Source organism: Elephas maximus, chromosome 12, assembly GCF_024166365.1.
Source record: "Elephas maximus indicus isolate mEleMax1 chromosome 12, mEleMax1 primary haplotype, whole genome shotgun sequence".
Lineage (NCBI taxonomy): Eukaryota > Metazoa > Chordata > Mammalia > Proboscidea > Elephantidae > Elephas > Elephas maximus.
The window spans coordinates 51,494,085-51,519,481 of record NC_064830.1 but is presented as its reverse complement, the minus strand read 5'-3'; the positions used below and the strand labels follow the sequence as shown (position 1 = coordinate 51,519,481).

Below are 25,397 nucleotides of genomic sequence, written 5' to 3'. Positions count from 1 at the left end.
CTATTAAGGTATTTGTTGATAGAAATTAGACATAGTATTCTTCAACATGCTAGTTTTGTTCTGAAGGGAGAATGTGAAAACTAATAGTATCTTCTAGGACTGAGAGGCTGATGGACGTGCAAGCATTGAACTCTTTCCCTCCCATTTTGCTAAAGACATGCAACTCATATAACAATACTGGGAAAAATCTTTTAAAAATTACACATCAGAATGGTGTTCCATCCAGGTACCTGAAAGTCAAAGTATGAAGTGACGCAGGCAGGAGCTGAGCAAGTTGGCACCGTCTTGTCGTTCACAAGAATTTCCCAAATATTAGACCAAATTGTCATTAGGTCAAAATTTAAAAAAATACTACAATAAAATATGAGGTAATATATTTATGTTATCTTGGGACCAAAAGATCCTAAGAAATTGGAAACCCAGAAACCATCAAGAAGAAGATAAATGGGATGGTATAAAAACATAAAAAGAGAGCACCTGGTACTTGCCATATACTTTCTGTGTTCTAACCACTGGGCTTATGTGGTTTATGTTGTTTTCTCATCTTATCGCTACAGCAACCCTAAGATGTATATTTCCTATTATTTTCCCCATTTTATAATAGAGGAAAATAAGGAACAGAAATAACTTGGGAAGGTCACAAAGAATGGCTATAAGTTAATAAAAAGATGAATGCCTCATGGAAGAATAAGTTAGAATTTATGTAAAAGGTATTTGCTGAAGAATACAAATGCATGAGGAGGAAATGTGGAAAGATGGTGAACAATTTAGTAATAAAAGTAAATTAAAACAACTATAGAAAATTTCCCCCCCAGCAATTTTACTTCTAGAAAACCATTCTCTTTGAATAGTCAAACATATGCACAAAAACATACTCAGCAAAAAATTTGAAATAACCTGAATATTTACTAAGAGAAGGATTTGTTAAATAAATCGTGGCTCACCTTCAAGAGATATTAATCTACGTAAGGTATGTCTAATCTATGTTAAGGTGCATACGGCAGGCTGCTAAACACTAATTTATGGTATGGTCCTAATTTGGAATAAATAATTTAAAGTATATGTGTGAGCTTGTACACCTGAAAGAATATTTTTCAGAATCTAAACAATCAGTAATGTCTCTATTATAGAAACATGATTTTTGGTTTATTCTCATTTTCTGCATTTTGAATGGTGTGCAATGAGCCTATGTTATTTCCATAATTGGAAAATAAAAGTCCTCAACCCTGGGTGACTTTATCTCTCAGGGGCAAGCTGCTTCAGGTGGTGTCTGACACCAGCTGTGTAAGTTAATTAAAGGAGAGTGGGGAGAATTTGTAAATGTTCATGTTTTAATGGAGATAAATTAGTTGAACTTTTCAATTATTTTCTTTATTTGATTAGGCACTAATGCATCAGCATTTGATCAGCTTATCCTTACACTGGCATGGGATAGAGTTGACATTGCCAAAAATCATGTATTTGTTTATGGGCAGCAGTGGCTGGTATGTACATAATCTATATATACAATTAAATGTAATACTAATACCAAAGTATTTATTACAACTGTGACCTAACTTGGCATTTTACCTCCTTTTCAAAAGTGCAAAATTGATATAGCTAAACTTTTCCACAAGTTTCAGGTCCATGTAGAATTTAATAACTTATATTTTTCTCTTGATAAAACCTTGTTATTTATAAGGTATATATTTGTTAGCTGTCATTGAGTTGGCCCTCAACTCATGGTAACCCCATGCACAACAAAATGAATTGCTGCCCAGACTGATGATATCCTCATGATTGGTTGTAGATCAGATAGTTAGGATCCATGGGGTTTTCACTGGCTGACTTTTAGAAGTAGATTGCCAGGCCTCCTTAATTGTTCTTAATCTGGAGACTCTGCTGATACCAGTTCAGCATCATAGCAACATGCAAGCCTCCAATGACAGATGAGTAGTGGCTGTGCATGATATGCATTGGCCAGGAATTGAGCCCGTCTCCCACATGGCAGGTGAGAGTTCTACCACTGAATCACCACTGCCTTCCATAGATATATGTTGTTGTTAGTTGCCGTTAAGTTTTTCTGACTCATGGTGGCCCTGTGTGTGCAGAGTAGAACTGCTCCATAAGGTTTTAAGGCTGTGACCTTTTGGAAGCAGATTGCCAGGCCTGTCTTTCCAGGCATCTCTGAGTGAACTCAAACTGCCAGCCTTTCGGTTTACAGTCAAGTGCTTAACTGCTTGTACCACCCAGGAACATCTCTCAAAATCCTAGAGCTGAATGAAGGCTTGGATATAGTGCTCTGTATGTAAGAGAACTCGGATGCTTAGATCTGTTTCTTCTGCAATTCTGCCATCTTAGTAAATGGCACTTTCCATTTTCTCACATGAGAAACCTTAATGTCATCCTTTACTTCTCTCTTTCTCATGTATTCCAGTCCAAATCCACTTGTAAATCTTCTCAGATCTACCTTCAAAATACCTAGTTTTACCACCCTAGTCCAATCTACTGTCACCTGTCTTGTATTATTTCAGTAACATCCTTTTTACTTTCGTTCTTCCAGAGCACGTACGATGGCCTTTAAGGCTATGCATTATCAGCTTCTTATGTGAGATTGTCCAGCATATTGTATGCTTTCTGGTATTTTTGAACCCTGTTAAATGTCAGTAGCAGCCCCCAGTTATTGAAACAGTCTCTCAAAAAAAGCTTTTCTAAAGATTTATGAGCCATTGCTTTAAGAAATTTTTTTCCCAAATTTACTTGATGTTTCTACGTAGAACTTGTTCTCCTACAGAAATAATGTTCATGGAATGCCCTTTGGGGATTGCTGCCCTAGGGAGGTCTTTTCATCTATCCCTATATGTCTTAAGTCCTGTCTTTACTCTTTTGCATCTTTCTAATTTTGTTTTAAAACTGTTGGGGAACAAATAGGTATAAATCCTAAGGATTTGGCATTTAGAAGTGTTTATGTAATTAGAACTTTTTAAAAATATATTTATTAATTTTGATGTTTTTTTAGGTTGGATCCTTGGAACAAGCTATGCTAGATGCACTTGTAATGGATAGAGTTGCATTTGTAAAACTTCTTATTGAAAATGGAGTAAGCATGCATAAATTCCTTACCATTCCTAGACTGGAAGAACTTTACAACACTGTAAGTCTGCTAAATTTTTTTGTTGACAAAATTTTGTCATTTTGGGGAAGTGTCAGTTTATTTACCTGAATATATTCAATCCTATTGATAAGCCTTTAATGCCTTGCTGATAGGTTACATTATAGCAAATCTTAGTATGGATTAGTTGTACGGCAGTCTAAAACCCTTTTCCTGTTTCGGGAGACCTTCTCTACCTCGAAAGCCACATAGTTCTTTCACTTGACATAGACCTTCTCAACCTGTAACAGCCCTGTCTCCTTTTCCCTTCCTTGACCCCATTTCTTAATCTATAAGATCAGCTTCCTAATTCTAGGGTTATTATGTTTCTTTTACTCCTTTTTCCAGTGGGGGAAATTACACATTACTTTTTCTTCCCTCTGTTATTTTTTGTTTTATTTTTACAGCCTTGGTTCTTGGTTTTGTCCTTTTGTTGTCTCACTTTTAGCTTACATATTGTTCTTTCATTTTTCTTAAATGGCTCCTGAAAGCTTGTTATTCCCTTCACAAAGCCTTTTCCATTTCATTTTAAATTTTCTTATGCCATTGGCATTGGAGAGGGCAAATAACTACCCTTCTCATGGGTTTTCTAACATTAACGATATGAATTTTACTGAGCTGTGCTCTGATGAACATTATGACCAAATCCTAGCTTTCTAACTTTGACTTCTATATAAAGCTGTGTCTCTTCATTCATCAATTTCTACCTATTTATCTCCTTTTCATTCCTAATGCCTCTGTGCTCCTCAGCCATTCCCAGTGTAGTCTAGTGCAATAATCCTTCTAATCTCCTTGTCTGTGTATCTTTCCTCAAATCAGTTTTTTAACCTAATTATTTTTGTAATTACAGATTTTATATAATCTTTCCCCAGTTTAAAAACCTTTGATAGGTCCCTATTTTGTATATAGTAATATACAAACTCAGTCTGATTTTTCAACCCTTAGCTACATTTTACTATAGCTACCTTTTTCATTTGACCTTTTTAGTCTCTCCTATATACAGTGTTTCAACTACAGTGATCTAACTACTATTTCCTAAAAATATAAACTTCTTTTCAAGCATTTTGTATTTCCACAGCGCTGGTATGTGTTCTTCTTCTAACTATTCACTTACTGAAATTTTATTCATTGTTTGGAACTTAGCCAAATGCTATGTCACTACCTCCATATAGAACAGTGTTCTAGTTAAGTACAGTTACATCTTCCCTTATGGGTTGTAAATTTCTTTTGAGCAGGGATTGTATTTTTATTCCCCCTTTCCCTTTTTTTCTCTTTAACAGTACCTAGCACAGTAACATTGAATATTAGTGGCATCCTGTCTCTACCAAACAAACGTAAAAATTAAAAGGGTTATTCATTGTGCTGAAGTAGAGTTTATCCCTGAAATTGTATATTTAATATAAAACAATAAAAATCGTTCCCATTAGCAAAGCAGGTCATTTTTTTTAATTGTATAACTCCAAGTTACTAGCATTAATTTTTTATTAAGTTTTGAAATGTACTAAGGACTTACAACATGATAAAACAGTAGTCTCAAACTGTTTGGTATCAGGGCCCCTTTACATAAAAATCATTAAGGACTCCAAAGAGCTGTTGTTTATGTGTTATATAGTAGAGAGTAAGATTAAGAAATTTTGAACTGTTTACCAATTCATAAATCCATTAAAAGTTAACATAAGTAACATTTTTTAAAGAAAAAAAATTTAGTGAGAAGAGTCGAATTGTTTGATTTTTATAAATGTCTGTCTTCAGAGAAGACACCTGGATTCTCATATCTGCTTCTGTATTTAATCTCTTGAGATAGCATATATCAATATGCCTTCGGAAAATACCAGTGAACACTTGTGAGAGAATGAGAGTGAAAAATACAAATAACATCTTAATATTATGAAAAGTTTTGATCTCATGGATCTCCTGAAAGGAACTTGAGGGCCTTTAGGGATTCTTAATCATATTTTGAGACCTGTGTTGCTAAAATATATTTATTTTGTACCATGAAGTTATATTTAATGGATTCAGATAAAATAGAACTCAGAAAAATTGTAATTGCAGTCCGTGTGTTTATATACAGCTAGAGAAAAAACACTAAAATGATCCCTTATAATTAAAAATATCAAGTACTTCATATTAGAAGATACATTTATTTTAAAAAAGTCATTCTGTGGGGAAGGATGGTCAGACTAAATAATATTTTAAAAAAGTGAGTAAAATAAAGTAAAATATCATTTGTATAAAATACGAGTTTTGGTTATCATTAGATATTAGATAGATCTTGAAAGCCAAGAGTGTCAAAATAATATTTTTTTCAAAGAAATAATGGTAGATTTACAGTTAGATTTGAAAATATATTGCCAAGTAGAATTGATCAAAATAGAAAAGCAGATTAGTTTTAGTTGATTATTATAATAACCTCATATAAAAAAATTACAAATACAAAAGTGGGAGAGAATCTCAATACAGTAGAATTTAAGGTATTGAGAATAAGTTACTTGATTTCTGCCACACAGAATTTGTTGCAATAAATTCATTGCTGTTTTCAGTCAGTTTCTTCTTCCACTTGGTGTTCAATCTAGTTCTTTATCCCTTCATTTGATGTTCATATCATTTCATTTGATGCTCAGGGTTCCAGGGTTTAAAGCTGCATCTGCTTTTCTTGGTTTTTTTGGTTCCTCCCTAAAAAGTTTAAAAGAATCCATTTTTGACTCATTTACCTCAGCTTTGGTAGGAAGATACATTCTTTGGTATTTTTTCAAAATATAGGATGTGATCAAAATAAGATGACTATGTAAAAATAAACTTGTGTTTAGTCTACTTTAATAAAATACATAAGGGGAAGTAAGATAATAGGAAAAATAAGGCATACATAAATGTGTAATGGCTTGTTACCCAAAATATTTGAAGTGTTGATATGACTTGATGATACAGATACAGATATTTTAACAAGAAAGAGAACGTGCAGCTCCATTACCAATGAAAGAAATGGAAAGATATTTTCTTGAATATCTTTAATTTTCAACTGTGAAGGCTGCAGTGTTGTCATGACTATTAGAAAACAAAATCTTATGTGTTATTTTAATGATACTTTGAAATTATTCATTGTGTTGAAAGTAAATACGGCAATGTGAAATGATAATATCCTTTTTTGTTCCATTTGTATGAGCATAACTTAAGGAAATAACTCAAAAGCAATATAATATATATGAGAAGATTCATAGAAGTCCTATCAGTAACAAAAAGGAAAAATTGCTTAAGTTATCTTAGGAGAAAAATAATAGTTTTATCTATTTCTTTCTCCCTAAAGAAACAGGGTCCAACTAATCCAATGCTGTTTCATCTTGTTCGAGATGTTAAACAGGTAAGAGATTATTTTCATTTTTGAAAAAATGCTATTTTAAGGACAATAATTAAACATTTTGTGATTCAGATTAATAAATAGAGATTTATAAGGGATTTCAATATGTTTTGATAAATTGCTTATTATGACAGTTTTTAGATAATTCTCATTGGTTTCCTTAATTTAAAAATTTCCCATTCTTAAGGAGTACAGTTTTTGTTAAGGGTGATGAAAATAATTGGAAATGAATAGTGGTGATTGTTGTATAACATGGTGAATGTAATTAATGTCACTGAATTATACACATAAAAAATGGTCGAAATGTTTTGTTACATATGGTTTACCACAATAAAAATTAAAGTGGAGGAGAGAGGAGCCAAGAAGGCAGACTAGTCAGACACATCATGCCATTCCTCTGCAGCAAAGACCCCAAAAACCAAGTAAAGCAGATACAGATGTAAATGCTGGAACCCTGAGCATCAAATGAAGGGATATGAACATTAAATGAAAGGATAAAGAATTAGATTGAACCCTGAGTGGAAGAAGAAACTGAAAACAGCAAACAAGGGATGGAACAGAGGTGCCTAGCCAACTATCCTGGCACAATGTGGCCATCTTGAGACAAAGACAGCAGTGATCCCAAGTGTGAGGTGCATAGGAGGCAACTTCATGGAATTCCCATCAAGACACAGAGAAACTGAGAAGACACACCCGAAGTAAACCAAGGTGAACAGCGGCACAAACTGCCCCCATCCCTGCAGCTGAGACCACTGGGGACCACAGCATAGGCCCTCCCTCCCCTCACACCCAGTCACCTGCCCTGACTTTCCTGCCCACCTGACCCTGCTGAACACTGTTTGGCCACTACAGTGCCGTTCTACAAGCCTGCCTAAACATGTTGTATACTTGGCAGGCTGATCCGGTGGGCTTCAGCTGCCTGCCTTGCCTTTCGCACCTACCCAATCAAGCCAAGTGCCAGGAGGCTGCTTTGGTGTGGATTGGTAGACCACTCCAGAGCAGATTAGGCCGCACTTCCCACCTCTCTTGCCTGCCCGATCAAGCTGAGTGCAGGTAGGCTGCTTCAGTGCGGCTTGGCCACCCAGTCCAATTGAGCTGAGTGCTGGCAGGCTGATCCAGCCACCCACCTGTCCTTTCCCGCCCGGCCAATAGAGCCAAGTGCTAGTAGCCCACTCTGGTGTGGACCTGGACCCCTGCCTCTCCCTTCTTGCCTGCCAGCCCCACCAAGCTCCAGAATACCATTCTGGTGCAGCTTTCGCTTTGCACCCTGCCTTTCCTGTCTGCTTGTCCTGCCTTTCCAGTCACCCAGCTGTGCCGAGTGCTGGCAGGCCACTCTGGCATAGACTTAACCATCTGCTCTGCCCTTCTTATTTGACAACCCCATCAAGAAAAAGCAGACTGCTCCAGTGTAGCTTTGCCCACCCACCCCACCTTTCCCATCTGCCCGATCATGTGCACATGTGCTCATGAGCTAGCCCACCTATCACCCGCCCCACCAGGCAAGCCACAGTGACCGTGTGCCTGCGCACTTGAACACCAGCACCCACCTCCTTCCCCTCCCTGACCTGGCAAATGAAGACACCCGTGCATGCCTATGCCCAGCCACCCTTGCCAGGGCCTGCAGTCCTGTGGTGCTTCCTATTCCTTTCAGCTACTGGTGCTGGGGCCTCAAGTACCAGTGGCACACCCTCCCCCACAGCACACTCTAGCAGGTGGGCATGCCTTCCACCTAGGCACTGTGAAGGTGGCATCCTCTTTCCTTGTCCCCCACACCCCCCCCCCAACCAAATAACAGGAGGCTTATGCTGCTTCGACCACCCTGCTCAGCCCAGCGTGCCTGGGACTGTTAGAGTTTCTGTGCCACCCACCTGGTGATGACCTGAGCACCTTTGCCCAGAACACTTAGAAATTGACAGTGTGTACACATGATACCCAGCCCAGTGCCCAGTGAGAACTTTTTCTGTACCCACATCCAGCTGACCAGTTGGACAGACACATCTCACCAGAAACACCAGGTACATCCTCTTTCACCCCACAAGACCAACAAACAGAGAATTGTACTCACACACTCAGTCACTTCGCCACCTACTTGGAGACAGGAGGTGAGAGCTCCAGTGCAGCCAGATTAGCGACCACAGTAGCACACATACGCCGCCTACTTGGGTATATCAAACAAAACAAAAAAGCAGGGTGCAGCAAACAACATACAATAAAGTCAATAAATATAACAACACTTTGGTGTCTCAGAGGCAATAGGCAATATCAAATCTCATAAAGAACCAGGTCAAGGTAGCTCCAGCAAATGACTAAAATGAAGAACCAGAAAACCTTCTGGAAGAAGAAATGGTATAATGGAACTATCTGATAAGGAATTCAAAAGACTAATATATAGTGTTCTCTTAGAGATCAAGGAAATAATAGACAAAACAATAGAAGAATTCAGGTAAACGGTATAAGAAGAAAACAACAAAATAAGTAGACAATTAGAAACCATACAAAAATAGCAAATCCAAAAAGCTTTAACAAAAAAATTTCAGAAATAGACAATAGAAGGATATAGAAGCAGAATTGAATTATTGGAAGATAGACTTGGTGAAATTGGGGACAAATCCCTTAACACCAATTTGAGGAAAAATCAGAAAAAAGAATGAAAAACGAAGAATGCCTAAGAATTATGCGGGAAACTATCAAGAGGAAAAATTTGCACGTGTTAAGAGTTCCAGAACAGGGGTAGGCAATGGAAAACAGAATTGGTGAAGATTTTTGCTAACGAGAAACTTCTGTTAATGTCATGAAAGACAGGAAGATACCTATCCAAGAAGCTTAGTGAACCCCTTATATAATAGACCCCAATAGAAAGTTGCCAAGATCCATCATAATCAAACTTACTAAAACCAAAGACAAAGAATCCTGAGAGCAGCTCCGGGAAGACAAAAGATCACCTACAAAGGGGAACCAATAAGAACAAGTTCTGATTAATCAGCAGAAATCATGCAGTCAAGAAGACAATGCGATGACTTACATAAAACCTTGAAAGAAAAAAAAAGTGCAAACCAAGAATTATATATCCAGCAAACTTATCTCTGAAATACGATGCAGAAATCAGGATTCTAGATAAACAGAAATTAAGGGAATTTGTAAAAACCAGACCAACCTTACAAGAAATACTAAAGGGAGCCTTAGGACAGAGAACCAACAACATCACACAACAACTTGAGATTAGGACACAGGACAACATGAGCCAGATACCAACCCAGATACAGAATTCTCAAAATTAAAATAAAGCTAAAAGACTGAAAATGGGGAACCAGAGACATCAAAATGTGAATGATGACTATGTCAAAACAAAAAGGAAGAATAAATGGTGTAGATATAGAACTTTTAAATGGAGAGGAAGTCAAGGTGATATCAAGAAATAAAAGACTTTTAAACTTAGGAAGATAAAGGTAAATTTCAAGGTAACTACAAAGAAAGGTAACAAACCTACTTATCAAAATAAAAAACAAAGTCTCAGTAATCACAAAATAAGCAGCAAAATAAATGAAAAGAGCATCCACAAACTAAAAGAAATTAGTGCAGAAAATTAAGTGGAACAAAGAAATCATCAGTATCACACACACACACACACAAGCCACAGCAAAATGACATCAGTAAAACATACCTGTCTGTAATCACACTGTATGTAAATGGCTTAATTGCACCAGTAAAGAGACAGTGGTAGAATGGATAAAAGAAATACAGCTCATCAATATACCATCTGCAAGAGACACTCCTTAGACAAGAAGACATAATAAACCAAAACTCAAAGGATGGAAAAAAATATATGAAGTAAACAATAACCAGAAATGAGTGACAGTGGCAGTATTAATCTCTGGTAAGATAGACTTTAAGGTAAAATTCACCATAAAAGATGAGGAAGGAGATTATATTTAATGATCGAAGTGTCAGTTCACCAAGAGGGCATAACCATAATAAATATATACCAACCCAATGAGAGAGCTCCAAAATACATAAACTCTAACAGCACTGAAAAGAGAAATAGATACTTCCTACGATGATAGTAGGAAACTTCAACAAACCACTTTCAGTGAAGGGTAGAACAACTAGAAAGACATTATACAAAGATATAGAAGATGTAATTATTGCACTCAGACAACTTGACCTTATAGACATATACAGAACATTTCACCCAACAACAGCAAAGTATACTTTCTTTTTCAGTGCGCATCTATCGTTTTCCAAAATAGACCACATTTTAGGCCACAAAGTAAGCCTCAAAATCTAATCCATTGAAATAACGCAAAGCATCTTCTCTGATCACAGTGCTATAAAGGTTGAAATCAATAACAGAAGAGCAAGGAAAAGAAATTGAATGCATGGAAACTGAATAAAACCTTACTTAAAAACCACTGGGTGTAATGGAAGAAATGAGAGATGAAATAAAAAATTTTTAGAATCAAATGAGGATGGAAACTCATCTTACCAAATTGTTTGGGACAGAACAAAAGCAGTACTCAGAGGACAATTTAGAGCAGTAAACACACACATCACAAAAGACGAAAGGGTTCAAATCAAAACATTAAACCTACAACTTGAACAAATAGCAGCAAAAGAACCCCATAGTCACCAGGAGGAAAGAAATAATAAAGATTAGAGCAGAGATAAATGAAATAGAAAACAGAAAAACAATAGGAAGACTCAGTAAGACCAGAAGTTGGTTCTTTGAAAAGATCAATAAAACCAACAAACCACTGGCCAAATTGACAAAAGTAGGAGAGGAAGTAAATAGCCCATTAAAGAAATGAGATGAATGACGTTACAACTGAACCAACTGAAATAAAAAGAATCATAACAGAAAACTATGAGAAATTGTACTCCAGCAAATTTGGAAACCTTGATGAAGTGGACAGATTTCTAGAAACGCACTACCTGCCTAAACTAACAGAAACTGAGGTAGAAAAACTGAACAGGTCCATAACAGTGGAAGAGATCAAAGAGGTAATAAAAAACGTCCCAAAGACAAAAACACACAAAAAAGCCCTGGTCTGGATGGCTTCACTGGAGAATTCTACCAAACATTTCAGAGAAGAGCTTACATCAGTACTTCTCCAACTGTTTCAGAGCATAGAATAGAAAGGAATACTCCCTAATTCATTGTATGAAACCAGCCTAACCCTGATACCAAAGTCAGGCAAACACACCACACAAAAAGAAAATTATAGGCCAATATCTCATGAATATAGATGCAAAAATTCTTAACAAAATTCTATCAATAGAATTCAGTGTCATATCAGAAAAATAAAATACCACCACCAAGTGAAGTTCATACCAGTTATGCAAGGATGGCTCAACATTAGAAAATCGATCAGTATAATCCACCACATAAATAAAACAAGAATCACATGATCATCTCAATCAACACAGAAGAGGCATTTGATAAAGGCCAATACCTATTTCTGATTAAAAAAAAAAAAAACACAGCAAGATAGGGTTAGAAGGGAAATTGCTCAACATGATAAAGGGCGTTTATACAAAACCAACAGCCAACATTATTCTCAATGGAGAGAGACTGAAAGCATTTCCCTAGAGAATGGGAACAAGACAAGTTATGTCCATCATCACCGCTGTTATTCAACATTATACTGGAAGTCCTAGCTAGAGCAATAAAGCAAGAAAAGGAAATAAAGAACATACAATTTGGTAAGAAAGAAGTAAAACTATCCCTCTTCACATATAATCCTATACCTAGAAAATCTCAGAGATTCCAGAAGAAAGTTACTGGAACTGATGGAAGGATTAAGCAAAGTAGCAAGGTACACGATCAGCATATAGAAATCAGTTGGCTTTCTCCACACTGACAAAGAGAACTTCGAAAAGAAAATCAAGAGAACAATATCATTTACAATAGCCCCCCAAAAGATAAAATACTTAGGAATATATCTAACTAGGGATGTAAAAGACCTATACAAAGAAAACTACAAAACACTACTGCGAGATACAAAGAGACCTATATAAATGGAAAAACATACCATGCTTATTGATATGAAGACTCAAAATTATGAAAAGTCAATACTACCCAAAGTGATCTACAGATGATAATGCAATCTTGATTCAAATTCCGATGGTGTTCTTTAGATTGAAAAATTAATCACCAATTTTATATAGAAAGGAAAGAGGCCTCAAATAAGTACAGCATTATTGAAAAAGAACAAAGTAGGAGGTCTCACACTACCTGATCTCATCCTACTATACAGCCACGATAGTCAGAACAGCCTGGTACTGATACAACGATGGTCACATAGACCAATCCGTCAGAATTGAAAACCCAGACGGAAATCTATCCACCTATGGACAGCTGACCTTTGACAAAGGATCAAAGTCAATTAAATGGGGAAGAGATAGTCTCTTCAGCAAATGGTGCTGGCAAAACTGTAGAAAAATGAAACAGGACCCATACCTCAAACCATACACAAAAACTAACTCAAAATGGATCAAAGACCTAAGTTATAAAACCTAAAATTATAAAGATCATGAAGGAAAAAGTAGGGATAAAGCTAGGGGCCTTAATATATGGCATAAATAGAATATCAAACATAGTTCAAAATGCACACACAGCCAAAGATAACTAGATAAATGAGACCTCCTAAAAATTAAATACATTCAATGAAAGACTTCTCCAAAAGAGTAAAAAGAGAACCCTCAGATGTGGGAAAAATTTTTGACTACGACATATCTGACAAGGGCCTAATCTCTAAAATTTATAGAAAACTTCAATGCCTCAATAATAAAAAGACAATGCAATTAAAAAAATGGGCAAAGGGTGTGAACAGACACTTCACCAAAGAAAACATTTAGGCAAACACTTGAAGAAATGCTAGCAATCATTAGCTATTAGAGAGATGAAATTAAAATTACAATAAGATACTGTCTTACTCTGACATTACTGGCACTCATTAAAAAAAGAAAAATGGATATAGCAAACATTGGCAAGGTTGTGGGAAGACTGGAACTCTTATACACTGCTGGTGGAAGTATAAAATGGTTCAACCACTCTGGAAAAGGGTTGGGTGCTTCCTCAAAAAGTTAGAAATACCATTGGTACAGGAATCCCATTCCTAGGTATATACCCTAAAGACATAAGAACCGTGGCTTGAATGGACAAATGCACACCCATGTTCATTGTAGCATCATTCAAAATAGCAAAAAGATGGAAACAACCTAAGTGCACAGATGAATAAACTGTGGCACGTACACACCATGGAATACTATGCAACAATAAAGAATAATGACTAATTTGCGAAACATAACATGGATGGATTTGGAGAACATTATGCTGAAAGAAATAAGTTAACCACAAAAGGCAAATACTGTATGAGACCATTATTATAAAGTAACAACAAAAGGTTTACATCCAGGGGAAAAAAAGAAAAAGACATTCTTTGGTTACCACAATGGGAGGGAGAGAGAGGGAACATTACCAGATAGATAGAAGATGCATGTTAATATTGGTGAAGGGAAAGACAATACACAACGTATGAAAAATCGGTACAACATGACAAAGGCAGGAGAGGATGCTGAGAAGAACACAGGAATGAAGGGCAACTCCGGTAACTACTACTATGGCATAGACAATCCTGCAGCAATAGTAATAATAAACAATAATTTATGAAAGAATATGTAGGTAGATAGTTATGCCAAGAGGTGTAGAAGGGTGTAAGGGAGTACGCCTACCGGCATATATACAGGTTTGGTGGTGGATGTTTCTACATACATGACTGTAGGTGCTCCTCATGTATTAACATAGTCAGCAGAGCACACAAGGGGCACAGTCAGGGAACTCTCTTTGACATAACCAAACACCTCACAGGGTGAAGTTCCTTGGCTCAACAGCAAAGGCCCATAGACTTGGAGGACATGTATGTCAGTTGGCACAACATAGTTCATAAAGACAGTGTCTGTATCTACTTTGGTGCATAGCATCTGGAATCTCAAATGCTTGCGAGCGGCCAAGCTATTGGTCTCTTCCCATCTGGAGCAAAGGAGAGTGAAGAAAATCAAAGACTCAAGGGAGCAATTAGTCCAGTGGACTAAGGGACCACATGAACCACAGCCTACGCAACCCTAAGTCCAGAAGAACTAAATGGTGCCCGGCTACCACTACTGAGTTCTGACTGGGATTACAACAGAGGGTTCTGGACAGAATGGGAGAAAAATGTAGAACAAAAAATCAAATTCACAAAAAAGATCAGACTTACTGGTCTAACAGAGACTGGAGGAACCCTCAAGATTATGGCCCTAACATACCTTTCTGACCTGGATAGAAGCCATTCCAGGAGACCACCTTCCATCCAAACAATAGATAGGCCCATAAAATAAACAGTAACACTCAAGAGGAAACTGTTCCTCAGAACAATCAATTGTATGATACCAAAAGGGCAATATTTGCCCAAAAGCAAAGATGAGGAGGCAGGAAGGGGTAGAAAAAATCAGGACAAAAGAAAATGGGGAACCTGGGGTGGAAATGGGAGTGCTGTCACGTTGTGGGAATGAAATCAAGGCCATGAAACACTTTGTTTTACAAACTATTGAATGGGAATCTAATTTGCTCTAAACTTCTGTTTATTGCACAATGAAAAGAAAAAATTAAAGTGAACTTGTATCAATGGTAATTTTCAGGGTTTTTTAAAAAATGAAATATACATGACATCCTTAACCATAAAGCACATTTAGAGGTTGCTTCAGTAAAATAAAAACAAAAATCTTAGAAGATAAAAACATGATCTGTTTTGACTTGGGTTGATAATTTTTAAACTGGAAATTTGAAAAATACAGACATATAGAAATTGGAAATTTCATGGATGAAACCAAAACATTAACAGAGTAAACATTTTAAAAAGTGTTAAGTTCACAAAACTGTAATCAAGGAAATGGAAAGAATGGTATTGGTAGGAGGCCAGAGTTGGTTGATAAATATAAACCATCTGGTAGGAGAAATAACAAATCCAGAAGAGGAAAAGTTCAATATCCATTGCATACCTTTTTCTACATTATAACTTAAGTGATTAAGCCCCTTCAAGATTGTTTAATGGAGTTAACCAAATTTATGTTTCTGAAACAGTCTTTGCATACTATCAAATAGCATATATTCCAAAAGTTCATTTGTGAATTGATTGTTGCTATGGGAAAAAGAAGTCTTAAGAATATTACAAATGGTAGTTAAGTCTTATTTAAAAAAAAAACAAAAACAAACCCATTGCCTTCGAGTCGATTCCAACCCAATATACTAGGCTATAAAAACTTGTGTAACCTATAATGTAACCAATGTATATGTTTGGTTAAAAAATACAGGTCATTTATGGGCCAGTCTGGAAACATAATTGACATTTACAGTGTTTTTTTGCAGGAAAATACAATTTGGTATATGAACCACAGTGAAAATGCAATGCTTTGCTGTTAAAAGTTCCAGTGCCTCTGTTTGTGAAGTGTTAGGGCAGTGGAGAGATCATGGTGTTCATACTTTCCCGCTGTGACTATACTCCAATCCTAAGCCACACCTTTGAGACCTCACAACTTCAGAATCCTCTCTTCCTAGAAAAAGAGATAGGGGAACAAATTGCTTTACTCACCTTTTAAGATAGCTGTTGACAACTCCATGTATAAATGTGTCATTTTGAGAAGAGAGGCTTGTTCCTAGGCATGGCATGGTAATATTGAGAAATACTACTCTGTCTATTTAAAAAGTAATGTTTTGTTTCCAGGGAAATCTTCCTCCAGGATATAAAATCACTTTAATCGATATAGGACTTGTTATTGAATATCTCATGGGAGGAACCTATAGATGCACTTACACCCGGAAACGTTTTCGATTAATATATAATAGTCTTGGTGGAAATAATCGGGTATGTAAAATTTTTTGAGTAGTCTGTATATAAACAAAAAAATATATATATATGCCTTAAAATCAACAATTTAAAAGTTAAGGACTATAGTAGTTACCTAAAAATATATTTATAATTATCTAAATAAAATGTGCATTTATTTAAACATTATCCTTTATGGATTTTGGATTTTGTTCTTTCTAAACTACTTAGTATTATGAAACAAAAAGCTACTTGTTTTAGTAAGAATTAAATTGTCTTTTGTTTTTGAACATATTATACCTTTGAATCTTCATTTTCCTGTGTACTAAGATATACATTGTGAATTAATAATGCTATTTTTCATATTTAGAATGATAAAACTAACATTGTCTTTAAAATACAAGCTTTTCAACCAATAGTAATTGGAAATATTTTGTAATTGAAATCCTAAAGCTCTCACCATATTTTGTGTGTCTCTGTGTATACACACACACACATACAGATATATAAATTGATTCTTTAATTTTATAACATGTCAGCATATTTAAATCTGTAAAAGTTTATAAGCGCTCATTTTCAGAGGTCCGGCCGAAATACCTCCAGCAGCACTCCTCAGTTGCGAAAAAGTCATGAGTCTTTTGGCAACAGGGCAGATAAAAAGGAAAAAATGAGACATAATCATTTCATTAAAACAGCACAGCCCTACCGACCAAAGGTATATTTATTTAAACATTATCTTTTCTGGATTTTAGATTTTGTTCTTTCTAACTACTTAGTATTATGAAATAAGAAAACTACTTGTTTCAATAAGAATTGTCTTTTGTTTTTGAACATACTAATATCTTTGAGTCTCTTTTTCCCGTATTACCAAGATATGCATTGTAAGTTAATGATGCTATTAAATTTTTGATATTTAGCCATGTCTGTTATCAAAATATTTTGATGAATCTTCTTTTATTCCATTTTTTTTTATTAATTAACTTTTATTAAGCTTCAAGTGAACGTTTACAAATCCAATCAGTCTGTCACATGTAAGTTTACATACATCTCACTCCCTACTCCCACCTGCTCTCCCCCCTATTGAGTCAGCCCTTTCAGTCTCTCCTTTAATTGTGACAATCCTGCCGGCTTCCCTCTCTCTCTATCCTCCCATCCCCCCTCCAGACAAGAGTTGCCAACACAATCTCAAGTGTCCACCTGATATCATTAGCTCACTCTTCATCAGCATCTCTCTCCCACCCGCTGACCAGTCCCTTTCATTTCTGATGAGTTGTCTTTGGGGATGGTTCCTGTCCTGTGTCAACAGAAGGTCTGGGGAGCATGGCCGCCGGGATTCCTCTAGTCTCAGTCAGACCATCAAGTATGGTCTTTTTATGAGAATTTGGGGTCTGCATCCCACTGATCTCCCGCTCCCTCAGGAGTTCTCTGTTGCGCTCCCCGTCAGGGCAGTCATCGATTGTGGCCGGGCACCAACTAGTTCTTCTGGTCTCAGGATGATGCAGGTCTCTGGTTCATGTGGCCCTCTCTGTCTCTTGGGCTCTTAGTTGTCATGTGACCTTGGTGTTCTTCATTCTCCTTTGCTCCAGGTGGGTTGAGACCAATTGCTGCATCTTAGATGGCCGCTTGTTAGCATTTAAGACCCCAGCCGCCACATTTCAAAGTGGGATGCAGAATGATTTCATAATAGAATTATTTTGCCAATTGACTTAGAAGTCCCCTCAAACCATGGTCCCCAAACCCCCGCCCCTGCTCCGCTGACCTTTGAAGCATTCATTTTATCCCGGAAACTTCTTTGCTTTTGGTCCAGTCCAGTTGAGCTGACCTTCCATGTATTGAGTGTTGTCTTTCCCTTCACCCAAAGCAGTTCCATTTTTACTTGATTAAGAACATGCAAGACAAAAGTGTTATCCCGGCTTTTATTTTATTAAAATTGTATTTTATCAGATACTACTAGAAATCTTTAGGCCTTTCTCTTAATCTCAGAAAACTTTGTTACAAAGACATTCTTATTGAAATGCCGATGGTACAAACTGAATTATGAGCTATGACAGAAAGTCAGGTAGATAAAATAGATACTATTTTGTTATATAAAGTTGAAAAATATTCATAAAAGTTACTTTATAAAAGTTCTCCTTAACATGAATGTTATGTGGCCTTCTTAATGAACCTTTTAACCTTTTTTCCCTTCAAGATTGATACAGCTATAGAAGAAGGAAAGAAGAAAAGAACCAAAGATGACATTGTAGATATTGATGATCCTGAAACCAAGCGCTTTCCTTATCCACTTAATGAACTGTTGATTTGGGCTTGCCTTATGAAGAGGCAGGTCATGGCCCGTTTTTTATGGCAGCATGGTGAAGAATCAATGGCTAAAGCGTTAGTTGCCTGTAAAATATATCGTTCAATGGCATATGAAGCAAAGCAGAGTGACCTGGTAGATGATACTTCCGAAGAACTGAAGCAGTATTCTAAGTAAGTTATATTTTAATATTTGAAAATATTTTAAAAATGCAAAAAAGAGCATGTTTGAGTGCCCATTATAGTGTCGTGCACTTAATGGAATGGACATATATATTAAGGGAAGACTAATTTAAAAATATATTTTAAAGCCAAACCAAAACCATTGTGTCAATTCCAACTCATAGCCACCCTATAGAACAGAGTGGAGCTACCCCATAGGGTTTCTAAGGCTGTAGATCTTTAACGAAGCAGACTGCCACATGTTTATCCCATAGAGTGCTGGAGGAATCAAACTGCTGACTTTTTGGTTAGCAGCCAAGATAAGAGATCAGCTTCTAACCAAAAGTTCAGCAGTTCAAATCCACCAGCCGCTTCTTGGAAACTCTGTGGGGCAGTTCTACTCTGTCCTATAGGGTCGCTATGAGTCGGAATCGACTCAACAGCACTGGGGTGGAGGGGATGATCCGGAATCGACTTGGTGGCAAGGAAAAATATATTAGGTATTTTTTTTAATTTTCAGAAAGAAAGTTTTCAGTCTGTGCATGTGAAAGAGGTTATTATTATGTTGTTTGCAATTCTCAATATTTGCATATTTCAGCAAGAATTAAGAAATGCCAGAAGTCAGTTTTATAATTGTACTTAGCGGTTTGATTAGAAAAAGTTCCATTTGAAGTGGTAAGGAAATAAAGTTGGAGCTCTGTTCTTAAGGATGGGATTGAATTCAAAGGAGAGCACTTCTGGTGGTGGAACTACATATATAGAGGAATAACACAACGAAAGTTTAGGGTTCACTTGAGGGACTATTGAAATATGAAGCTAGAAAGGTCATTTGTAAGAAGGTTTCTAGTAGATAATAGGACCCCGCCCCCCATGGGCAATCTTAGAGAGTAAATTGTAACGGTAAATAACTCTAGCAGGGATCCTACGATCACTTACTGGGAATTCAAGTTTCAGATGATTGGTTACAGTAGTTCAGATGGGAGTCTGAACTCTCAGACCAAAAACAGAGAGATGAATCACAAGGAAGGCAAGAGTTTGGTTCAGTAAAACTCTACAAATGTGAGAAATACTACCAAGGATTAGAAGGGTTAGTGGTTTATTGCGGTTGTGCAGCGTAGTCTTCGGAAAATAGTTTAGTCAGGCATGGATGTATCTTTATGATACTTGTATATCTATTTTGATGACCATATGACTTTTTAAGTGCTACGATTAGATTAGTCCCTGTTCACATTATTCTTCCTCTCTACTGGATACCCTGTTCTGTGTTTGAAATACTATATGGAGCTCAGAGCAATAGACAGTACTGTCAGTTTTGATTCCATGCTGAGACTGTATGTTTGTTTCCAGGACCAAGAGAAAGTAAATCTGGATTCACCTTTTTAGTCTTATTCTTAATGTGACATATTTTAATGTTTTGTGTTTTCCACATAGATGTGGATGTCTAAAAACAGAGCTACTATTATTCTAATGCTTCACAGCTCCATAAGTGTGTATGAAAATATTAAAACTGGAAAGTGTTATGAATGAATTTAAGAATAGTGTATTTAAAACTGCAGTTTGGTAATTTGAATATATTTTGACTTTTATTTTTTAAATAGTGATTTTGGTCAACTGGCAGTTGAATTATTAGAACAGTCCTTCAGACAAGATGAAACCATGGCTATGAAATTGCTCACTTATGAACTGAAAAACTGGAGTAATTCAACTTGCCTTAAGTTAGCAGTTTCTTCAAGACTTAGACCTTTTGTAGCCCACACCTGTACACAAATGTTGTTGTCTGATATGTGGATGGGAAGACTGAATATGAGGAAAAATTCGTGGTACAAGGTATACCTTAGAAACAATTTGGTATAAAACCATGTGAGTGGATAAAAAGAACAGAGAAATTAGTCCAAATGTATAGTGAAATACCTTGATTATAAGGGTGTTGAGGGTGGTGGTTGGCATTTCATCCCAAGTGACATGTTGGAACCTTTTTTTACCCCCTTCTTCACTCTTGAGCCCTTTCCAGATGTGTGTATAATGATTGTTCCCCTTGTCTGAGCCAGAAATATGAGGGCAACAAATGGGATTATTGGGGTTTACTGCCTTCAGCAACCATGTAAAAAGAGTTGAAGCTTTATGAAAGAATGCTCCCCAATTTCTAAAATCTAAGACATATCTGTTAATGTAGTACTCTAGTTACTTCTAGGTTATTTGAAGTATATTGGTTATACCTGATTTTTTTAAGGCTAAGAAGGGTAACCTTAGGCTAAAAAGAAACTTTTAAGGGTAAAATGTTTGGTACTTTCGAGTTCGTCATAAAGATATTGCTTTAAACTTTCCTTTTCGTCCTCTCATATCTTTTTAAATAAGGTTCAGAAGTATAGAAGGCAGAAATCAGGCAAGTAGTTCTTAACCATAGGCCTTTGTAGGTGACTAACAAATACTAATCAACTAAAAATAATTATGAAGATTAACCAACAGAAACCCTGATCCACAATTATAATTTTTTGTGTTTTAGGATTTTGCAGGTAATACCTAAATTTTTAGAAATAAATCTTCTTGTTTATAGAGGCACGAGCTGAGTAATCATGTTACGACATGGAACACTTGCAGAGAGATTTAGGATAAGATTAAGCACATAGCCCCTTCATAAGGTTTGAATTTTGTTTAAACAAAATGTATTTCCTGAACAAAGTCTAATCTGGTTTTTTTTTTTTTTTTTAAGGCAGATTTATAATCATTTAATCTTTTCTACACTGTTATTTTCGTAATACTCAAATGTTTTATACTCCTTAAAACAGTTCAACCTGGGCCTCTTTAAATAGCATATGTAACAAACAGATTTTTTGTTTTTTCCTTACACTGCCAGGGGAAAAATGGCTAACCAATAATCATAGAATATTTAGTGCCTTTTATTGCTTTTATTATCATTTTGAAAGTCATTAATTTAAAATGCAAACGTGTATGTTTCAAAATTTTTAGGTCATATTAAGCATTTTACTTCCACCTGCTATATTAATGCTAGAATATAAAACAAAGGCCGAAATGTCTCATATTCCGCAATCTCAAGATGCCCATCAGATGACAATGGAAGATAGCGAAAACAACTTTCAAAATGTAACAGAAGAGATTCCCATGGTAAGGAAGAAAAATTTTCAGAGTAAATGAAAGTTTGTTGTGGATAAATGTATAATAAATATTATTCTTATTTTAGGAAGTGTTTAAAGAAATAAGGATATTGGATAGTAATGAAGGAAAGAATGAAATGGAGATACAAATAAAATCAAAAAAGCTTCCAATCACACGAAAGTTTTATGCCTTTTATCATGCACCAATTGTAAAATTCTGGTTTAACACGGTATGTTTTGAAATTGTATGAGCATATTTTTTAAATATAAGCTTTAGGGGACTTTTGGGCTAGAGGCGGTGCTGATCTTGATATAACTTGGATCATTGAACAGCCATTTTCCATTTAAAAGGGCAATATGTTTGATCTAATCCAGATATGCTTGGCTTAATTTCATCCAGTTTGCCAACATATAGAATGATAAACACTAACAAAGCTTAATTCCAATCGGAACTAAACAAGTATGTGATTGTGGTGTTGACTGAATGATGATAATGAAAAGTAACCCAGATCATTCTTATGGTTTCTCTTATCAGTGATATAATAGCTCATTCCTTTAACATATTAGGATACGTGCTTGATTATCTGCCACATGCGTAGCTTTTTTTCTTTATAGAAGAACAGATTTTTCTAGTTGATCAAAGAGCATGTATCCGTAGAGAGATGGTCTCACCTGAATAAACACATGAGATTAGCCACTACTTTCAAAGCAGGGACTAAGTGAGCTTTTGCTTTCCCTCCTGGGAAAACTCTCCAGGTGTTTTTTATTTTTGCTATTGTTGTTTTCATTTCCATTGTTAATTAGGCATTTTTGAATTGTCGAAGAATACAAATGGCTTTGTGGTAAAATGAACATTTGAGGACTTGTTTCTTCAACCATTGCTTTCTTACCTATACACATTCCTGTTAACCTGAGAATAATCTATTACATTTCCTTCTCAATATAATTTTCATGTTCCTCCCTGGCTAGCTGCAAAAACTGCAAATCTGAATTAAATGATCTAACCCCAAAATTCTGTCTCCATCAGTGGAAGTAACATAGATTTCTTACATTTACATTCTTGTGGATGGCTACGTAAAATGGCTAACTCAGGTAAAAAAATAGCCACAGGAATTTCTCTTTGTTTCTGTTGCAGTTTACGTACCTACCTACTGTGCCATAGCACAAGTCAAGGATGTGGCTTAAATGCTAGGACTGGTAGAGGAAAGGAGAGTATTCTTAACCATAGTACTTTAAGGATTAATGAATCTGGATTTTCCTTTGAAATGAAATGAATATTCAGATTTTATTATACATAGACCTTATTTCCTCTTTTTTTTTGGTTGTTATTGTTAAAAGTATCAAAAGTGGGCTCTTCCTTAATGGTAAACTAGGGCAAAATCTCTTCACTTCTCATTTCTTTTCTTGGGCCTCATCCTCAGTGACTGGGAGCTGAGGAAATACCAGTTTCTGTCTTAGGAATACTATTTAGTAGGCAGAGGGAGGAGATAGGTAGTATGTGTTCTTGATGATTATGGTGGTGAAATTCTGTAGTAGTTTTAGTACATTATGGTACTTTCAGATATAAGTCAAATAAAATTTTGTGGACTATGAGGAGAACATAAACTTGATACATTATAAAATTCTTTCTGTGGGAAATTTCTAAAACAAAGACTTTGTATTCTGAAAGAATAAAGTTCTAGAACAATACATTTATAAGCTGGGGAACATTTACACTTCGATAAATGTAATGTCTACCCTGAAGAAGAGCTATTTCTAAAACTTTTAAATAATTAAGCTGGGGATCATTCACAGGAGTTCATGTAGTTTTTATTTTTGTGTATGTTTTAATCCTATTTTATTTTGTAACAATTTTTATTTATATAAATTTTCTTTTTTATTAGTTGGCATATTTAGGGTTTCTGATGCTTTATACATTTGTGGTTCTTGTACAAATGGAACGGTTACCTTCAGTTCAAGAATGGATTGTTATTGCTTATATTTTTACCTACGCTATTGAGAAAGTCCGTGAGGTATGTCTTTAGCTTTTCCTACCTGTAATTTATGCTAGGTGTTGGGGAACCCTGGTGGCGTGGTGGTTAACAGCTACAGCTGCTAACCAAAAGGTCAGCAGTTCAGATGCACCGGGCACTCCTTAGAAACTCAATGGGGCAGTTCTACCCTGTCCTATAGGGTCGCTATGAGTCGGAACCAACTTGACGGCAACGGGTTTGGTTTTGGTTTGGTTTATGGAGGTGATATTTCTTTTTCTGGAAGGTTCATATGTGGGTGTGTTACTCACAATTTCATTGGGAGATAACTTTATAAAACTGTAGAACATGTTTATTTTTTGCTGTTCTAAAAGAATGGCAAAAGAATAGAGACCTGTGAGTGTGTCCTTAACTTTGTCACCATTACAAAGATAATGATTTGTCTCAGAAACAGTCTAGCCTAGATTTTTAAAAAAATCTACCTCAACGTTCATATTAATGCTGTCATTCTTCAAAAAATATTAAATATACATGTAGTCAATCAGGTAAATTGTAAATAGGTTTATATTTTGCTTTCGTATTGTATTGCCCACTAAAATGTATTGTATTGCCCACTGAATTGTCTTTTAGATTTAGATCCCTATGTCTCTCAGTGTTCAATTTAAATTGTAAATTTTCTAACGTTTTTTTATTTTGGGGGAAAAAAAAGAATGGTTTTTTCCTTAACCCTTTCTATTCAAACTGGTAGCTTCATAAATGTTTTTATAACATGCTTAAATATGTCTGAATTATTTCATGTCTCTGCTTTACACTTAGAGCATACATGAAATTACAGAAATAATTCAAAGTCATTTTATTCCCATTTAGGTATCATAGGAATTGACTTTATTAAGTAGCTTATTAGGATTTTAAATTGGTCTGCGTACAGTGGTCCATATGTTTCTGAAATCTGTTGTTTATTATTTACTAACATTTTTAAAGAAATTAAGTTGTTCAGTGATAAAAGTAAATTGTAAAGCATTTAAAAATATTATTAATACTTTTTAAAATATTCATGAGATAGTAATAATAATGTTTGCTCCTAGTGGGAAGGGGAAATTAGTTGGCAGAAAGATTGGAAGGGAGACATTTCAGTATTTATTCTTTCGTACGCTGTGATTTTGACCTTCTGAATTTATTACCGTCTTCCTCAACAAAGTTTTTAAAATTGTTGTATTTAAGAGAACAGTAACATGTTTACCTAAGTTAGATAAATATAGTTACTTTAGCCGTTATTTAATTTCTGTGAAAAAAGTACCTTTAGAAAAACCAGTATATTACAGAGTTGCTTCAGTGAAAAATAAACAACTTTTTAAAAGTATTTCACATTCTGAGTCTACCGAACTGTGTTCTGACCCAAGCTTTTCAGTTTCTTAGTTGCATGACCTTGGTTGGAGAGTCCAAGGTTAATTTATCTCTGGGGTTTTGTTTTGTGCTTTTGGTTTATTTATAGAATGAGGATAAAAAGTATCT

At 35.7% G+C, this 25,397-nt stretch overlaps 1 protein-coding gene across 2 annotated transcripts in view; it reads left to right on the top strand.

Moving 5' to 3' along the window:
* Positions 1-25,397, top strand: part of TRPM7 (transient receptor potential cation channel subfamily M member 7) — a 170,338-nt gene that overhangs the window by 81,019 nt on the left and 63,922 nt on the right. For both annotated transcript variants that reach the window (XM_049904946.1, XM_049904947.1), the window contains exons 11-20: positions 1,384-1,484; positions 2,999-3,133; positions 6,432-6,485; positions 16,241-16,381; positions 16,923-17,057; positions 18,534-18,814; positions 20,401-20,629; positions 21,770-21,925; positions 22,002-22,145; positions 23,799-23,927. In XM_049904946.1, the coding sequence (XP_049760903.1) occupies positions 1,384-1,484; positions 2,999-3,133; positions 6,432-6,485; positions 16,241-16,381; positions 16,923-17,057; positions 18,534-18,814; positions 20,401-20,629; positions 21,770-21,925; positions 22,002-22,145; positions 23,799-23,927 (1,505 nt within the window). The remainder of the gene's footprint in view (positions 1-1,383; positions 1,485-2,998; positions 3,134-6,431; positions 6,486-16,240; positions 16,382-16,922; positions 17,058-18,533; positions 18,815-20,400; positions 20,630-21,769; positions 21,926-22,001; positions 22,146-23,798; positions 23,928-25,397) is intronic.